The sequence below is a fragment of the Bactrocera tryoni genome, chromosome 4 (assembly GCF_016617805.1).
Source record: "Bactrocera tryoni isolate S06 chromosome 4, CSIRO_BtryS06_freeze2, whole genome shotgun sequence".
Taxonomy (NCBI): Eukaryota; Metazoa; Arthropoda; class Insecta; order Diptera; family Tephritidae; genus Bactrocera; species Bactrocera tryoni.
Window position 1 is genome coordinate 6649065 of NC_052502.1, and position 20602 is coordinate 6669666.

At 33.4% G+C, this 20602-nt stretch overlaps 1 protein-coding gene across 2 annotated transcripts in view; it reads left to right on the forward strand.

Moving 5' to 3' along the window:
* LOC120775870 overlaps positions 1-20602 on the forward strand; it is a 62011-nt gene that overhangs the window by 34014 nt on the left and 7395 nt on the right. The window contains exon 3 of one of the 2 annotated variants that reach the window (XM_040106240.1): positions 18984-19040. The exons of the other annotated variant lie outside the window; for it this stretch is intronic. Within the exon in view, the coding sequence (XP_039962174.1) occupies positions 18984-19040 (57 nt within the window). The remainder of the gene's footprint in view (positions 1-18983; positions 19041-20602) is intronic. 2 annotated transcript variants of the gene reach the window in all.

The window sequence follows — 20602 nt, forward strand, 5'->3', positions numbered from 1 at the left end:
AGTAGATAATGAAGAGCGACCAGCAAACTGCCGCCTTTTGTTGGTTTTCTTCTTTCAAGCCTTTTAATTAAACTAATTAAAATCATGTAACGCTGCTGCAGCTATCATTGTGAGGGGCGTGTGCGGCGCAAAGTAATCATTTCACTCCTCGCGCTCATAAATCAGCCAAGCAGTGTTGCATTCACTGCAACGTGCCTTTTACGATGCCGAGCGACGCTGTTTTTGTGCGCCATTTTTTCCCTTCTGTTCATTTCATTTCGACTTTCTTGCGCTTTGTTGCCGGGTATCAATTTCATTGCCCTCTAGTTTTTCTGCTTTTTTTTGTGTTTTGTTTTCATTTATAAAGCTAATAAACCTTAAGTGCGCCAGTAGTGCCTGCGGAGTGACAGAAAATGGGTAGTGAGCACGTGTGTTGCAAGTGTGTGTGACCGTTTGTCGCTCATATATGGTAAGCGCTCGAGTGTGCTTGGCGTTCCTGTTTTAAGTTCTTTCACACTCGGCTCACCTGCCTTGCGCTAGGCTAATCAAGCGTCGTGGCAGCCAGGCAAAAGTCGCCGCATCATGCTGCTTTCATTAACCTTTGCATACATACATAACCACTGCATTATGCTCTTTCTTCTACAAGTTTTTCGCATATTTTGTGTGTGTATGAAGTTTTTTGTTAGTAAAAAGCAATTGACACTTGCGCCGCAGGCATATTGCAACATAAGTGACGAATGGCCTCAACGCAGTCGCAGTTTGCAGCGCTGTTGCAAGTAGGGTTTGCATACGCTTGCATATGTGTCCAAGGCTTATTTGCATTTCGTTCGTATGTATGTGTGTGTGTAAGTACGATCACCTTTTGTACACTTCATTTTGTTTTAATCGCTTTGTGGCGGGTAAAAAATTAAACATCAAAGGCAAAACGCGCCGCCAGAGGTTATTAGGGATTAAAGAAGCAAAAAGCAAACAAAACCAAAAAAGAGAAAAAACACAATATTTTTATTAAATAGCAACATGTTGCAAGAGTATGAAAACATTAAAAGAAACAATATTAATGGGAAAAAACATAAATTTTTGCATAAATATAAAATAATTAAAAATTAAAGAGAATAAAAAATGAACAATAATAAAAATAAATAATACAGTCCATAACGTCACCTATAATGCAAAATAACGCATCAGCAAAAAAATCGAAATCGGCTTTTTTATTCCTTACGATTCACTATATCATTTTACATATATGTACATATATAGCATAAAATTGTCAGCTTCCCCTCTCAGATATAACCAATATATAACCAATATAAATTCAAAATAAAACCAACATATAACCAATATATAGGCAATACATAACCATTTTATAACCAAAACTCATATTTTTTCAATTTGAGTGGTTTCTATTATATCGTTTTTCCTTAGCCCGTCAACTTATGAAAAGTGATGTTACAATATTTTGCATTTTAGAGAACAAAATATACAATATACATATATGTACATATACAGAAAAATTAAGTTTGTAAACCAACTGGATTTTGTTAAAAAAAAATCATTTATATTTTTATAAGGGCCTATTGTATTATTATATATATTTATGTATGTATATGATTTACATTTTTTTATATTTTTAAAAATTGTGTTTAGAGTTTTCTAAGCCTTCCTGCTACTTCCAAACAAATATTCAATTTTATATATTTTTTATTTTACTACTCACCTCCACATATCGCTGGCATTATTTCGAAAATAAGCAATTTTAAACTGAATATATCAAAAGTGGCACGTACAGCGATTTCTCACGTGCCGCCATTGCCGTCATAAGCTGTCATAACCCCAAACTATAAGGTGATTCATGGCAACAGCCCTTTAAATAAACTCTGGCAATTTTATTGCCTATATGAAATTTATTTTTTGGCAACATTTCATGGCTTTTTTCAACAGCTACACACAACATTACACACACACATTAAACAGTGACTGTGTGTATGGGCATGCCGGCCATTTTTCAGAGCTGTTGGAACTGTAGACGCCATAGTATTTATGCCTAAGTGGCATATATTTTATGCCAATCACACACACACTGACTCCGTGGCGTGTGTTATGAGACTTAACGCTGCAAAGCTGGCAACATAACACAGCAGGGCTTACAAGCCTTTATATAACACATACTAAATATGTATGTATAATTGTATATGCATATGGCAGGAAGCACACATATGCGGCTTTACACTTTTCCAACAACACAAAACAAATCAATTTTCTGTCGAATCTCCGTAAAAAAAAGCTGTGGAAAATTGTGTAAAAAGAAACAGCGAAAAAGGCGAATCGATTCGGCACAAGTTGTGCGAAAGAAAAGCAAACCGTAATGCAATTTATTTATTATTGTGGCATGCGGCCACCAGACAAAGGGCAAAGCGCAAACCGCACAGCAGAGTACGAGTGATGGTCGTGCGGAAAACAAAAACAGAAAGATAAATACTGTAAAGCGGGGTGGGGGGTTCGAGCTGTCAAATTTATTCCATTTGCCACAGTAGCAAGTCAATGGAGTGAGCCTGCCACACAACTTTACACTTACACATACGTGCAACATGCATATGTATATGTATGTATATGTCTTTCTGCCACTCAGCCGTCGATAGTGTGGCAGTCGTACGCCGCTCGACGGCTCGATCGATTGTCGGCCTATATTTTTCGGCTTTTCGCTTTTCGTTGTTTTTCCGTTTCGCCATTGTGTGTTGACATAATAAAATATGCATTTTCCGTTTTTGCAACAATCGAAAATGAAAACGAAAACCGAAAATGTTGCACAAGGCAAACGTTGCAACATATATAGTACATAGCGTTGCAACGACGCACAAGCAAGCCAACAATGAGCCGCAGCCCAAAACTAACTTACAACATTGACTCACACACACACACCTACACGCAGCCAACTGCACGTGTGTAATGGCACATCGATTGCAAATCAGCAAATTGAAAAAAGCGCCGCAAAGTAAACTCACAGCGACAGGAAGCAGCCGAAAAACGCGCAAAAAAGCGACAGAAGAAATCGCTGCTGCAGCGGAAGGAAAGTAAAGTAAAACGAGCACGAGAAAGTCGAGAAATGTCAACACGGAAAAAACAAAAACAAGAAAGCTGTGCAAAATTTGGGTCAATTGAAAATTTATCGACCAAGCCGATTGCCAGATATGTGCCAATACATGCACACACACATACGGACTTACATGCGGCAGTCACAACATGCCGCGCGTCACCGCTTTCCACCATCTCCTGGCTTGCAACCCGAAAGCGGCTTACTTAGCATGCACACTTATTTAAGCCAGTTATGCAACATCAACGAAAACAACAACAACTGCTGCGCTTTATTACAATGCCAGAGCAGCGCTGTTTATATCGATGGCTGCCTCGTTGCTGGCAAGTGGAGCGTGTGAGCTTCAATATCGCCGTGTGGCGCGGTCAGTGGATTTGTGGCAAACGGAAGTCTGCTTGCACTGTCATGTGCAGCGCTTTTCTTGCTTTGCCAATTTTTTCTGCAAATATTAGCGATCTGCTCTGATTCGCCAGCCATGTGGCAAGGACATGGCTATTTATTGTGCTTAGTTGCATGCAGCTAATGGAAAATACCGAAATTAGCTAAATTAGTTACTGAGCGATCTAGTTGTCACTTATGCAATTTTCAAGAAAAAATATTCGAATTTGAAAACAGTTAACTGTAAATATTCGAAAATTATATCGACTCCACGATAGACTTTGTAACGGGAATGGACCCAAACTTATGGTCGATTATGGACTACCAGTTCGTCTACATTTTCCAAAACTATTTAGGGAATTTTTTATATCGGCACAACAACAAAAATGACGTATTAAAATAAATTTTGTGTAGCCTAAAAAATTTAGACAAAAATTTTCGAAAAATCGTTTTTTTTTCTGGTATTAAGTATTAATAATTATTAGTTTAGGTTTTGTAACGGGAATGGAACTGGATTTGGATGCGTTCGAAAAATTATATTTCTCAAAGCTATATGGGAATTTCAAAGATCGCTACTTCTACCAAAACATAGGTTTTTGCTTACCAGAAATTTTTGAGTAAATTTTTAACAAAAAAAATAAAAAAATACTTTTTTTTGGCATTAAATATTAGCGTGAATGTGTATCTCATGCCTACTAGTTTCAAAAATGTTCAAAAATTTGAAGTGCTGACCACTTACAATAATAACAGTAAAGGTGTTAACAAAATTTTCTTGATCTTGGTTTTTTTTGACCGAAATAAATTTTCATTTTCTCGCTTTAAACCAAATTAAGGTGTGAAAACCATCGACCGAAGAATAAACTAATGAAATTTTAGTTGGCATAAACAAATATGTAAATAATTACAGTTACATATGTACATATAAACGCACTTTACACTTGTTGTTTATAATATTTTACCTGATAAAGGGAAGTGTTATATAAAAACTGGGTTAAATTCATTCATTAACAGCCGGCATAAAGAAGCTCCACACCAAGAGTTGGCTGCTCAGCTGTTCACTGTAGATATGTATGTGTAACATACATTCGTGTAAAAATAGATATACAATAAAAAAGTTCTCATATTCCAAAAATTCAAGCTGGATTTTTTTAAACATTTTTTAAACATTTTTTTAATTAAAAATTTTTAATTGAAAATTTTAAATTTTTTTTTTTTTAATTTTTTTTTTTCGTGTTTTTTGGTGTTTCTGTATTTTTTTTGCTTTCGAATAATAATAATAAATATATAAAATTAATTTAAGCGCATACCAGACTTATGTCTCCTGCTTGGACAATTTTCTCGAGTCTGTATTATATTTTATTCTAATTCGTTTTGCCGCTTCGGAGTCCAACTTGTTTTTCTTTGTCCCATATAAAAATATGGAATATTTGCTGTTCAGAGCTGAAATAAAAAATGCCGTGCCACATCAATTTTCCACAAAGACATTCTGCACTTTGCTTAAAGATTTCCAATATAAATCTCTGCTTAGCCGCTGCCAGTTGTGCATTGCTGCAGCCAAGGGCCACAGACCGCAGCAGCACCACAGAACCTATAAATATGCAGACTTAGGAAAAACACGCACACCTACATTTACACATGCATGCCCAATCGGTGTTGCATGTGAGTCAAAAGAAATAAGCACATAACTCTCGTACGATGCCCCATTGCAGGGATAAATATCCCGGCATTTCTTTGGCCAAGTGCAGTAAGCCTTGGCATATAAGGTGCACAAAAGCTCAGCAGCGAACATATGGTTGTAAATATTTATATATGTATGGAAGTGTACATATGTATGTATATGTATTTGTATGTATGTTTGTGCAGTTACTCGCAGACTTTCTTCTGATTGTTATTGCTGTTTTTGCTTGTAAGTCCTACAAGGGAATAAACTGGAAAATAATAATATGAAATACAAACAAAGTAAATAAGCGAGCAAACACCCACCCACACGCAAGTAGAGGCATATAAAAGTAGTTGTAAATGTGTATACGTGAGGCACTTGCACAAAATGCGACTACGTGTGCGTACTCGATAATGAAGGAGTGTTGCAAGGACACAGCTATTGGCGTGTTGAACAACAGCAATGATTTTTACGAACACACACATGAATGTGTATATAACCATATAGCCATATATGTATGTATGTGTGTGTACTTGCAACATAAGCAGAAAGCATATTGCAAGAGCTTATAAGAGCAGCAAATGCGAGCGGGAGCATGTTGGGCACCTCGTAAGCCAATACACAGGACTACTATTCCGCAAAGTTAAAGAGTTTATTGAAGATTAACTAGAAACCAGCACTAAATGGTCAAGTGTATGCTTGAATAAAAAGCTGTTTATAAGGCTTTGGGTAGAAGATACTTGAAAAAAATATAAAATGTCACAAGATTTTGAAAATCTGTGAAAGAAATTTAGTGTAAAAAAGTGAAAAGTATATGAAAAAATATATGCTATAAGTTTCAATCCATGACTTTTTGTATTAAAAAAGTTTTCTAAAGATAATTTTATTATGGCTATACAAACGAAAATACTCAAATTTATCCTTGGTCCCTTTAAAAACTCGTAATTAGAAAAGCAATTAATCTATAAGATTCATAAAATTCTGATAGTGGTTTGTAACTCTTACGTAGAACATTTCAAAAAGTCGTAAATAGTAACCCTCGCACCTTCACAAGCATTTTCTACATACAAGTACATTCTCTCAAAATGTTCACAACTCCTGAAAGGACGCATAAACAAGCCTAAATTGTCTGATGTCACAAACCTACCAGCCTTTGGATTAACATAAAATAAACGGAATTCAGCGATAACTACTGATAAGCAAGGAAATCCCAACGAAAAATATCACATTACCAAGGCAACACTCGGCGCACACTCATACAAAACAAAAACACATTTACATGCCATTGAACCTTTAAAACCGAAACGAAGAACACAAACTTCTCAGAAATTTATTGATTGTAAAAAAAAATCTCGAAATGAAATCGAATATAAATGCAGAATGAAATTCTAAGCATATCGTTTATCCCCGACAAGGCAGCCAAATAGATTTAGATTATCACAACAAAGTGTGCTGGACACAGCAGACGCACGGGAAAATGTTCATGGGAAAAATGGGTAAACCGATACAATGGAAAATTCTTTTTGTGCATAAAGGAACTTTGTCATACCCGGGAGTATACATATCTCTATATATATGTGTGTGTGTGTTGTAATGCCAATAGCAGTTAGTTGAGGGCGTTTGTCGCACATAAAATTCAATTTCGATTTAAAGATTTTAATCGAAAAAGAATACAAGACAAGCAAAACGAAAAAAAAGAAACATGTGTGTATTGTAAAAGTGAGGAAAAAGGAAATTCAAACGCAAACAAACTGAAAATTCAATTGGAGAGAAAAAGGTGGCAGACAAAACGAGAAGCTGTCACATGATAGTCTGGCTCGCCTGCGCTTAGCTGCACGATCAAACAGGTTCAGATTGTGGACTGAACACATGGTTAGGGAGATCAGGAGATAGAGATGTACTTGATTGCAACGATCTGACTACAGATTACGTGTCTACCACATATGAACTTATGCTTATAGACAATTTTTGGCTTTAAAATGTCCCTAAAATCTCCGCCCGTTTTGTTATGTTTTGTTAGCTGAAGTTGAGAGCAATATTATTCACACATTTTACTCCAAAAAATGTTTCTACTTTTACACTAAAGATAAAGCCTAAGCTACTCTTTCCCAAATGCTTCAAAAATACACAAAAGTAATTAGTACGAAGCACAGTGGAGCCAAATAAACACAGGCACTTGCAGGCGGCTGTTGCAGCCACTTGAGGGCATCGCTTCATTAACGGTACTCAAATATTTATCTATGCACATAACTAATTTACCACATATGCAAACAAAATATGCGCTTATCAGTAGATAAAAATAATGGATAACTTCATAATATACGAGAAAGAGTGAAAGTGTTTTGTTGTTGTAATCGCCAGCGCTTTGACTGATGAACCAATTGTTTTTCACTCGTAAGCCCTTTTAACACTCCCACACTTCGCTGTGCACACAAAAATAGAGTTGTGTGCCACATAAATAGAGGAGTATATGAAGCTATTTATGGTATATATAGTATATAATATGTATCTTCTAGATACATTTATACATAAATATATGCATATATGAATCACATTTGCTTTGGTGTATAAATAAAGTGCTGCTTCTATAAAAAAAGAGCATACAAAGTAGGGCAGAAGAGTTGCACACGCATACACAAGCATATCGCACAGCGCAGCCATGCCGCCACATAAGTGCATACACACATATACATAAAAGTACATGTGTGTATAGTGGCTGCAGATAAAATTTTCCTAATGGCGCGTGACTTTTCAAGCAAAATATGCTTTTTGTGTGAACAACGAAATCTTCTTCAAGTCCATAAAAAATTAGTACTTTCGAGTGTACAATATGAATGTTAACATTTTTTATGCTAATGACGGCATCCACATTGTTGCCACATTTTCAAATTATGCGTAGCACAGTAAAATTGGGGTTTAGTGTTTTTGTAGTTGTCTGGCTGATTGCTTTGAACAGCATAAATATTTATTCAATATTTTAGTGTATTCACTTTGTGGCGAGATAAGTGGAAAATAGTGGACCGAACAAAAGGCTTTTTTATCAGCGTTCAAGGGTCTTTTTACAATTATGCTTAGATAGAATGAAATATTTTCGAAAAATTAGATATTATACGCAGCGAAGGACAATGCCGTGTGGACCGAGTGGGTAATCAGTCGGTTGTAGTAGAGTTATAATATGACTCCTCAGTGTAAGTTCAGAAGGTAGCCGCATGCTCTCTGTCTCTCTCTCTCTCTTTCTCTCAATTAAACTCGCTGACTATAGCGAGCAACGAAATAGCGAATCGATGGCGACTGGTATTACTTTATTGGGACAAGGAAATTGAAATTTTAAATTCCATAATATAAGCTGATGACCGCCTCTCACTTAAACTGGTGCAAAAGAATTAGATATTATTATTAGAATAACTTTATTTGAATTTCTGTATAACAAAATACATTTTATTGAACGTTAAAATCATTTTCATAGCTGAATATATAACACAATATATCATATATCGTCACCTAAAGTGCAAAACAACGTATCATCAAAATCGAAATTGAGTTTTTTATTGCTTACGATTCACTAGATTATGTAACATACTATATATGTAGCATAAATTTTCCAGCTTCCGCTCTCAGACAACCAATATATAACCAATATATAACCAATGTATAACCAATGTATAAGCAATATATAACTAATATATAACCAATAAATAACCATTTTATAACCAAAATTCAATTTTTTTCAATATGAGTGGCTTCTACTATATCGTTTTTCCTTCGCCTGTCAGCTTATGAAAAGTGATGTTATGTTATTTAGCATTTTAGGTGACGTTATAACCTTTAACATGATCTTTTCATGCATTTGGGTATATATTCCTACCCAATTCCTACCTATTTCCCCACAACAAGCAGCCTTTACATTTAAATAAACTTGTGGCACGTACGTCCGTATCAAAAATGCGTATCGCAATCAACAAATATTTACACAGAAATACATAAGAAGAACAGACGACGAAGTAGAAGAAGAAAACAAAAGCCGCAAACCATATTGACTTCCGCTACAAAGACAAATAGTTGAGGTTCGGAGTCTAAAGTGCGCTTAAATTTCAGCTTATTTGTAAGTAAAAGTTAAAATGCTTTATTTACAAGTAAAAGTATGTGTTGGCAGTTGAAAAGTGAAGGCAGCAAGCAATAACAAGCACACATACATACATATATGCAGAGCTAAGCACGACGTTAATGATTCCATTAGAACTTATGTTTGGAATTTCCAATGAGCGGCAGCGGCAACGGCATTACAATACAAAAGCAGTGTAAATACAGGCAGGCGCAGCCAACATAACAACAACAATAAATAACAATATTGTAGCAGTGAAAAGTGTGACCCCAAAGGGCGTGAGTGGAAAAAGTTTCCCGAAAAAAGTCGGAGATGTACATTTAAAGTGGGCATTTAGGCAGCGAAGTGTTAAAGACGCGCTGAAGTGGCACGGGCGCGAAAGCAAGGCAAGTGGCAACAAGCACATATGCAGTGGCACATACATTTATACACACATATATATTTATATATATAATATATAAGAACTGCTTGTAAATGTATTTCGGTCCAGCGGCACTTGAAGCACGTGGCACTGTTGCCAAATGTATTTCTGTTGCCTGCAACAACAGTCTTTTTGTGGCATTTAAGCTTCAGCTGGTAGGCGTGCAGCATACAAAACTAGTTGACTGCTGGCCGCTTTGCAATGTGCATGCTGATGAGCCCTTGCAGCCATGTGTGAGATTGTGGCATAAACAAACTCTATGTATTTTTGTTGAGCGCCGCGTGTGGCATGTAAACAAAAGCAGCAAAAAGTTGAGCTATAAAATTGCAGAGCGCGCCTATAAAAAAATCATTTTTTTGTACAATTTTCAACTGATATTCTCGAAAATATTTTTTATTTTTCGGAATCACTTAAATAGCGGTACTTGCTGATAGCTATACGTCAATGACTGCCTGTCAGCCGGGCAATTAGATTTGGAGAAAATGTAAATATTCAAGACTTTTTAATGCCAAAAGGCAAAAACAACAAAAACAAGCGAAGTGGAGTTCACCTTTAAGCAACTTTAGATATGTGTGTGTATGTGTTTGCATGTATGCGTGTATATTCGTGGCGCGCTGTTATGTATAGCTCGCGCTGGTAAATATTTGACATGTAAATCAATCGACGCCTGTAATTATCAATTTATTTCATTCACAACAACACAAACTTCGGCCTCAGACTTTCCATTACCCGTTGTGTATGCGTGTATCTGCGTGTGTGTGTGCGCCGCCGAAGTAAGCAATAATTAGTTGGGCGTTTCAACGCCTAGATGCAGACAACAAAGCTTCAATTATCACTGTGTGTGTGTCATACGAACACATATAATCCGAAAACAATTAAAAGTATTGAGTTTACATTTTACTTAAAACATTTTGGAATGTTTTTGTAGTGGGAAAGACGCGTGGAGTCAAATTTCCTATTCTACGTAAATGTGTCCCATGAGTATAGGGTGAGGAAATTGATTGTTGTGCGTTTTGAGTGACAGTCTGCAACAGTTTGAAGGGTGGTGTGGGAAGATATTTGGAAAGACCTTCAGAAATAGAGTCAAGAAACCAAAATGGTGGATTACAAAACAAATAAAAAATAAAGTAAAATAAAATAAAATAAAACAAAATTAAATTAAATAAATTAAAATGAAATAAAAAAATAATATAAAAACAAACAGTTAAAACACAAGGTAAAAGTTAACTTCGTAAAATACCACACCAGAACTAGATTTTGATCGCTCGGTTTGTATGGCAGCTATATGCTATAGTCATCAGATCTGAAAACTTTGTTCGAAGATTACATTACTGTCTCAGATAATAACCTATACCAAATTTTGTGGAGATATCTCTTCAAATGAAAAAGATGTCCATACAAGAGCTTGACTTTGATCTTTCGGCTTGTATGGCAGCTATAAGCTATAGTGATCCGATCTAAAAACTTTCTTTGGATATTGCACCATTAGAAAAGAATTCATTACAGATTTTGTGAAGATATCTCGTAAACTTAAAAAGGTTGCCCATACCAGAACATGACTTTGATCATTCAGTTTATATGACAGCTATATGCTGTAGTGGTCCGATCTAAACAATTTCTTCGCAGATTGCATTACTATCTCATATTATAATCCATACAAAATTTCTTAAAGTCTCTAAATCTCGTCAAATAAAAAAGTTGTCATACAAGCACTTGATTTTGATCGCTGCTTTGGGGAATAAAATAATAAATTAAATGTAATGTTATAACAAAATTAATTGTCTTTTTTTGGTAAACTGAATAGAGCAAAATATATAAATCTCGAGTCAGCCCTAATCACTTTATAATTATTCTTTCGATTTCATGTTATTTTTTTTTTTTTGCTTTGGAAAATCATAGTCCCATTTTACCCACGCTTCGGTGCCCCCATTGATCCCATCACTCAACGGCAATGTGGCATGCAACCACAAAATACACACCAGTCTTTGAACTAACTATTTAATAAACAGTTGGTGGCAGTTTTTCGTCAAACAACAACAACACACGAATCCACACTCATCTCAGTAGACGGATGCCCAAATATTGAGGCAAAGGCATGTGAGCAGATCTTTCAACACATTAGTGTCAAAGCGCTCGACATATTTATTGATCCTGTGCGCATGTGGCACAGCATCGAAGCGTGTTGTCGGAACAAACAAAATGGAGCAATCACTCGATTTTCTAGTTTCGAAATGAAGCATAAAAATAATAAACACATACGCACAAAAAAGAAAACAGAAAGTCGAGAGAAGACAAGAAAAACACCAAAAGTAGACTTCAATGCTGGACTTTTTGGTTGTTGTTGTTGTTGTTGTTATTGTACGAGGGCAGTGGCAAGCAGCAAGCGGCAGTTAATATGTTTTTACATACACTTATGGATCTGCTGTTAATGTGTGTACGTGCTGCGATTGATTGCTGGAGTTTTGTTTATTCTTCGCTTCTTCTTCTTCCGTCGTTATTAGAGTCAGGCGCTGCAGCAAACGAAATGCAAATGCGCTGCCACTAAGTGCAAGCAAAACAATGATCAAGCACAGCACTTGGCAAACAAAAACAAAGCAGCGAACTTGCAACAACAACACTACTATGCTGGTAATCAAGGAAATGCAGCAAGCAATCATTTGTTCTTCGCTTTGATTGCGTGTTGTTTTTGTAGCCGCTGTCCATCACTGGGCATATGAAATTGAGGTATGGCTATATACAAAGTAATTGCAGCTGGAAAAGCACGAAAAGTATGCAATTAAATTTTTCATTTGTTAGAAAGCAACATTTTCGTTGGCGGATGATAAAGGGTGCTGGGCATAATTAAAGATTACCACATATTTTCTTTTGTGTTTTGATGAACAACGCAGGCTGGCGATAATCTGCAGCGCATTGATCGAAGATTATTATGTAAGCGCTGCTGATGTGGTACAAATGTTCCGCTGCAAGATCTCAATTTTAATTTTTTTTTTTGTGGCATATATTAACGGATCATTGCGGCTTTTGCTCTAGATTTTGTATTTCATCACACATAAGTGGCACGTTTGAAACTATTTTTAGTTTGAAATATGGAACATATAATTTGTTTAAAAAATCGCTGAAGCATTGAAAATGATTGCAGGTGTGTTGTGATTTTCTCTTTGAATGATCCTATCTATCTATGAAATTAATTACGTAAACTTATTCGCAATTACCAAAGATAAATAATAATAACTTTCTGAATTTAACGAAAAAAAGAAATTAACTTAATTTTTGCTTAATTTAATTTTTAATTAAATTGAATTTAATTTAATTTTTCAATTAAATAATATTGTTAATTATTGTTAATTAAATTATTTAAAAAAAAAGATGAGAAATTTAACTTAATTTGATTTGTAATTGTATTTAATTTCAAGTTAATTTTTAATAAATGTTTTTGTTAATTAATTATTTGAGAAGAAAAAAAGAGAATTTTACTTAATTTTTAATTAAATTAAATTTAATTATATTTTGCAATTAATTGAAAAATGTAAATGTTAATTGAATTATTTAAAAAGAAGGAAAAGGAAAACCAACTTAATTTTTAATCAAATTAAGTTTAATTTCATTTTTCAATTATTTAATGTTATTGTTAGTTTAATTATTTTAGTTGAAGAAAAAGAAATTATGCTTAATTTTTACTTAATTAAATTTTTAATTATATTTAATTCAAGCTAATTTTTAATTAAATTTAATTTTTTTTTCATGTTTCAATTGCTTAATGTTTGTTGTTAATTAAATTATTTCAGAAGAAACACATTTAAATTAATGTTTATTTAATTTAATTATTGAATATTCCAAATTTCATGTTTGCTTTTAATAAAATTTAATTTCATTTCACTTAATTTACAATTAAATAATGTTTGTTGTTAATGAAATTATTTTAGAAGAAAATAAGCAAATTTGACTTCATTTTTACTTAATTTGATTGGTAATTATTCTTAATTTCAAGTGAATTTTTAGTTATATTTAATTTAATTTTCCAATTAATTAATGTTAACTAAATTATTTTAGAAGAAAAAAGGAAATTCAGTTTAATTTTTACTTAATTTAATTTTTAATTATACCTAATTTCAATGTAATTTTTAATTACACTTAATTTACTTAATTTTTAATTAATTACTTTTTTTTCAATATTCCATTTTCCTCACTTCGCCCAAATTTCCTGCAAAAATTTTTAAAAATCTTAAAATCAGAATTCAAGCTACAGCTTATACCCCACTCACATGTCAATTTCGTAGTGGTTTACACATGCGGCACACAGAAAGCCAAAAAACCGCAAAACCATGGCGAACCCCCTAAGAGTATGCAATTAAAATGCGAATCAATATAATTAAGAGCGATTTAATTATGTCAAGGAGGCGACAATAAACAAAGCAAATAAAATTTACATCTTATATATGTGCATGTATTCTACAAACATTTAAAATATAATATCTATGTGAGTGTGTCACGATTGTATGTGTGTCAAGTTGCGCAATGACAATTTTGCTTACTAAAATTGGCCTATTTAGGCCAACGCAGCGCGCCCAAAGAAAGTTTATCGTCGAAAGCAGCTGCAAAAATCTATTTTATGACAAACATTTTACTCTACATATGTAAATTTATATTTATGGGTATGTGTGTGTTTGAATTTACTATTACACGTACAAGCACTTAATTAAAATTTCATGTCATGGCTTCAATTTCCACTCATTCACAAAATTACTCCCCACAGACTAGCTGGCTGGGTCGCAGCGACGATGATGAGAGAGTGATGAGTCCCTAGTACACACATACATACACATACAAATACACAGATACATACACATACAAACACATTGGTGTACACATAAGACTTAACGGGCACAAGCCTTTACTCTACTAAAATGTGTCTGCTTAAGAGCACATGTGTTAAACTATAGTGCTTTAAAGATAGCAACAACAAAAATGCAAAACATATGACTACAATTTGCCTAAAATGCTCTCCAGTGCTGTCTTGCTGACAATTTAAACTCCGCAGCGCCGCTGAGCCCAGCACAATACTGCTTCAAACACACACAAGTGCATGTAAAACTCATACATGGGTATGTACATATATATGTGTGTGGGCCCTCGTATGGCCACTTGTGCACATCCTTTTCCTCTGCTGCCAACGCTGTTGGACGGCTGAGAGTGCCACTTATGTAAAATCAAAATCACTACCACTTTTCCATAAGCAGCACTCAGCATTGGCTGTGTAGCATGCAGCACGACATTATGTAGCTGCCAAAAAAATGTAAACAAATTTTGAGCCATAACATGAAATGTCAGTTGTCATATGATATTCTTGGAAATTGCCTCAAATTTTTAGGAAATTCTTTAAGCACATCTACTTGTTTTCTTTTCTGATTTGAGTTCGCCCTAGCAAGCAGGCGTGTGTTGTATAAGTGTTGGGATTGGCATGTGGTCCATGTTTTCTAAATTTGTATTTTTAATACTTTAGTGGTATCAGGCAACAGAGGAGTTCAGTATTTCGGGGCATAACTTGAATCATTTTTTAGGAATTGCGAAAGAATTTGCTTTTTTTATTTTTTAGAATTTTTTTTCCGAACTTATGGTACTTTTATTGACTGTGAAAAAGCTAAAATATATTTTTTGTCCGACTTACATATATCATTTCTTTAGTTTACTAGTTACGAAAATAATTTAAAATAATAATTTTTTTCCAAAATTTAAAATATTTATTATTTATATATATGCATATTATTATATTTTCTACATTATAAGACGCTAAAATCATCTTATCCATATTTTATTACCGTCACTTAAGCTTGAACTCAAACTCAGTTATAAAATTCTTGGTTATATTGTTTCTATTTTTTTTATTTCAACTTTCTCATCACAAACAATATAATATTTTGCACACGTCTCTACAGTTCACTGTCATTTATCAGAGCAAACTAATAAACTTTTCAAATCATTCCAAAATGCACAACACAAATCTCTCCGCACCGCATCTCACACACTTAAACTGTTGTTGCTTGCAGTTCCGCTATAAAATTAATCACTCTCTTTGACTCAATTAAAATTTCCTCCACTTCATCTTACAACAGACGCATTAAGCCAACGACCACAGTTAGGTCAGCACTTGTCGGTCACACTGTGAAATGCACATTTAATCGCCGCACTTGGCCTCTGCGTAGCCAGCTGTCAACGCCCCATTTCAAACCCCTTCGGCCAATGTTATGTCACTCATAATCATACATGTAAATGCCACTTGCCATAATTGCCACTTGAGGCAACCGTGCGACAATCAGTCAGTCCATCTGCCATTCATTCACTTAGCCAAGAAGTCAGGTTCATCATTTCTCGCTTCATTACGCCCTACGTACGCTCATTACACAGTCGACTGCTACCGTTCTCTCACCACTCACCGCCTTCTCGGAGTCGGTCTCTTGCATTGTCATTAATCATTGCATAAATTGTCAAATATTCATGTGAAATCATAAATCGCTCATCATTCTCCTCAGTCTCTCACACACACTCACGCATACACATATAATCGCAAAGCATTCTCATTCCTTCCGTTGCTATTCGTATTCAAATTCAATTTACCAATTTTGCATATTTATAAGCTACTCGGCTCTGCGCGCAGTTAGTTAGCTCTGCAAAACAGCAACAACAACAGCAAGTAGTGCTAGTTAGTAATTATCGAAATTTATAATGTAAATATTAAGTGAAAACAGCTGTATGTGTTTGTTTTAAATTAAATCAAAATAATTTAGACAACAAAAGCAACAAACAGCATGCCTTGCGTGCGGTGAGCACACCTGGTAGCGCCCAAGCGCCCGCATATACTATGTACATATGTATGTGTGTAGTGGTAATCCGTGCATTTATTGAATTAAGTTGGCTGCGGTGGTGTGATGCATGAAATGAATGAATTCCGACCAACTACCTGCCCATAATTACATTTATCATAATTTATGCATATTTAGTTTGTTAATTAGGCATTTAAATAATGTAGTAATCAACGCACAAACACACCTTAACACACTGACAGGCGAAACAGCGAGCGGCAGGTTGTTCGTGTGTCGACTCGTACCTTTGTTCACACGAAAACACAATGCTAATGCCAGCTAATCATGTTGAACAACGGAGAACAGCAGCAAATTGCCGAATTGGCCATGTTAATTAGACAAGATTTTGTTGGTGAAGAAGTAGCGGGAGGAGAAGAAGTACGGCGAGGAGAAGAAGGAGCACCGCGTATGTGTAGACACTGCTTTAGGTGTTTACCGTTAGCATAACAAAGCAGATTTGACATGAATTTTTTTTGGTTAATTTGCATAATTTTATTGCTGATTGGCGAACGACAAGAAAAATGCGATTTCTGCTTTTCAAAGCAGCCGACGGGATACGATTGCTGGCGAATTTAAAATTTTCTTTTTGAGAAAATTAAAAAATCAATTTTTTGTTGTAATAATTTCTATATTACCGAGTTAATTTTTTTCTCAAAAAATTGCCTTTATTATACTATTATATTTATTGCAATAAAATTAAATTGTTTTAAAACAATAGTTTGGCTATTATTTTAGTTATATATGCATTTTTTTAAATAGTTCTACATATTTTTATGATATTATAATTTTTTTTATTTTAATTTCTTTTTTAATTTTTCTGTTATTATTTTTTTAAATTTAATTATTATTTTTGTTTTTTATTTTTACAACTTTTTTTTTAATTTTTCTATTTCTTCTATATTTTTTATAATTTTTATATAATTTAATTATTATTATTGTTTTAAATTTTATACATTTTTTTAATTTTTCTCATTTTTTTAATTTTTAATAATTTATTTATTATTTGTTTTTTAAATTCTATGTTTTTTAAATTTTTCTATTTTTATTAATTTTTAATTTTTAATTTTTTTTTATTTTTATAGTTTTATTATTTTTTTAATATATTATTAATTACTCTTGTTTTTAATGTTTATAATTTTTTTTTAATTCTTACAATTTTTTTATAATTTTTGTTTTTAGTTCTACATGTTTCTTCATTTTTCTATTTTGATTATTATTTTTTTTAATTAATCTATGTTTATTATTTTTTTATATATTTATGTTTTTGTTTTTCGAATTTTCTTTACGTCCGAATCTAAAATGATTTCTAGAATTATTTCAATATTAATATTAATAAAAAAAATATTTAATGTTGTTATAATATAAAAGAAATATTTTTTATTAATATTAGTATTTTGTATAGACATTTATGCTATATAAATATTTTTTCTCAAATTCCATTGAATTAGATATCACTTAAAATTGAAAAATAAAAAAATCAATTTTTATGTAAGCGCCTTTGACACATGCTCCCTCCCTACTCCACAACCAGCAGAGAACTCTTGAATAACTTTTTGATTATTTTTAAAAGCCCCTCAGTCGCTTAACCGCTAGCTAAACACAACAAAAACACACACAAAAGCATGAAATATGAAACCGAAAGCATGAAAATGAATTTGTGTAGCTTTAGTTTTCGCAACAAATGACAAATATTGATGTTTATCTTGCAAGTGTTGGCAAGCGACGCAGCGTGCTCATCATATTGACATGTTCTATATATATATATACATATATATATATATTTACTATATACTTATAAGTATACCATACAATATATTTATACATATACTTATTTATAGAGCGCAATATGAAAGTAAAATTTTAGGAAAAAAATAAAAAAAAAAATTTGTCGCGGAAAAAGATTTACAGAAAATTAAAAATATACTTACAGCGCAAATATAAACATTTTTTTTAATTGAGAAATTTATTAATATTTTTTTTTTTATATTATAAAGCATGCAACTTATACTAAGCCAGCTTTAAAGTTATAGAGCAAGCATGTGCACATTTTTTTAAACTAAAATATTTATCCAATTTTCATTATTTTTGACAAATATAGCTCTGCATGCAAGCCTGCTTTTTATGCCACAACTTCCTTTATATTTTCGAATGTTTTTTCCAAAAATTTACACAAAAATGCAACCCTTTCTAAACATTGATTTCTGAAACCTGCTTTTGAGCACCCTTTATTTTAGTGCAACGCTCGCTTGTCGCTTTTTGCTTTTTGTTGTAGTACAGTTATTCTTATTTGTACACTCACTTTAAAAACTCAAATGCATTTGCAAATGAAAAGCCAAACACACCAACACAAAGAATGAAACTAGTAAAACTAATTTATAAAGTCGTATGCAATTTCATTTTAAAAATAGTGAAGAATATATAAATAGCGAATTTTTTAAAGAAGAGAAAACGAAAACAAACTTCAAAATTTCTTTCTTTTCTTCTTTTTTACGTTACAGATGTGCATCACACCACCTAATATCAATAGTTATATCCCAGAAGCGTTCAGTTTTCTGGTGAGTGCCAACTAACTGCTTAACTTTTTTATGAAATTTCACCAAAAATGCATATACATACCTACTTACATACAAATACAAGTCGCTTAGCTGCCTCTTACATACATAGCATATGTTTAGCGCTTTTACTAATTTGCTTTTGAGGCTGTTGGCTTTAATAACAGTAGAAGAACAGCGCTGTTATGGGACTGTATAGTGGCTTTCTTTCCCAAAATCCGATGCTTAATAACATTACAGGTATAAGCAGCGATTCTGAGACTCAAATATTATTGAAATTAAAAAGCTGGTGCTTGAAATGGGTATAGTAATATCTTTAGGCTTATTGCTAAGCAAATTTTCTAGCTTAAATTAGATGTTTTATAACAAAATTACACTTAAACTCAAACATAAGTCATTTATATTTAATTCTCCTTGACTCAATTTCTGTTATTAGCAGATCTCATTACATTGAATCGCTTGCTTATAAGTAGGTAATTAAAGTATAAAAAAATATATGCTATATATCGTCACCTAAAATGCAAAATAACGTAACATCACTTTTTATAAATTTACAACCGAAGATAAAACGGTGCAATAGAAATCACTCGTATTGAAACAAAATTTGAGTTTTGGTTATAAAATGGTTATATATCACTTATGTATATATTGATTATATATTGCCTATATATTGCCTATATATTGGTCATATAGTAGTTATAACTGAGAGCGGAAGCTGAAAATTTTAATGCTACACATATGTAACATGATGTAGTGAATCGTAAGCAATAAAAATCTCATTTTCGATATTTGTGATGATACGTTGTTTTGCATTTTATGTGACGATGTGTAGATCTTTCCAGTATCATCTCCATATCTCCGATCATAGCTCATTTCATCCCCCATATTAAGTCATGCTTAAGTTCACTCTCGAAGTATGAACATATGACTATTATTTGTTGTTGTATTTGTTCTTATAGTGACAGAAATTATTCTGCAAATGATTTTGAGGAATACTGAAGAAGAGTAATACTGAAGAGTTGATAGCTGAGAGTCTGACTCCGTTCTCAATTCGAATGCGTTGCGTTTATGTAGAGTCGTCTGACCTGAGAATGGCAGCGCCTACTACTTCTTAAAAATAACTTTTCGTCTGTCAGAACTCATCTTAAAATCTTAAAAACAGCTAATTTTATCCTTTTCATACATATCCAACACGTGCAAATTTGTGCGCATTCATTACTTGCAACAGCTCATATTCTGGTATTATAAAAAATAATGAGTGCAACAGAATGTTATGTTATACACTTCGTACCTAAAAATAAGCAAAACAAAGCGAAAAACAGTAAAAACACACAAGCTTTCTCCATGCAACTAGGCAGCACACATACAAGCACACATGACAGCATTTTGGAGCAACACTTGCTGCCAATTTACATTCGGTGCATAGTTGGTTTGCCGCACGGATTTTCATTTACATTCGTACCTTTATGGCTGCGCACATAAGTGTTTTGGAATTTATTTCGCCTCGCCAGTCGGCGGAGCTTTCCACTTGCCTCACAAAGCGACGCATATTTTCATAATATGCA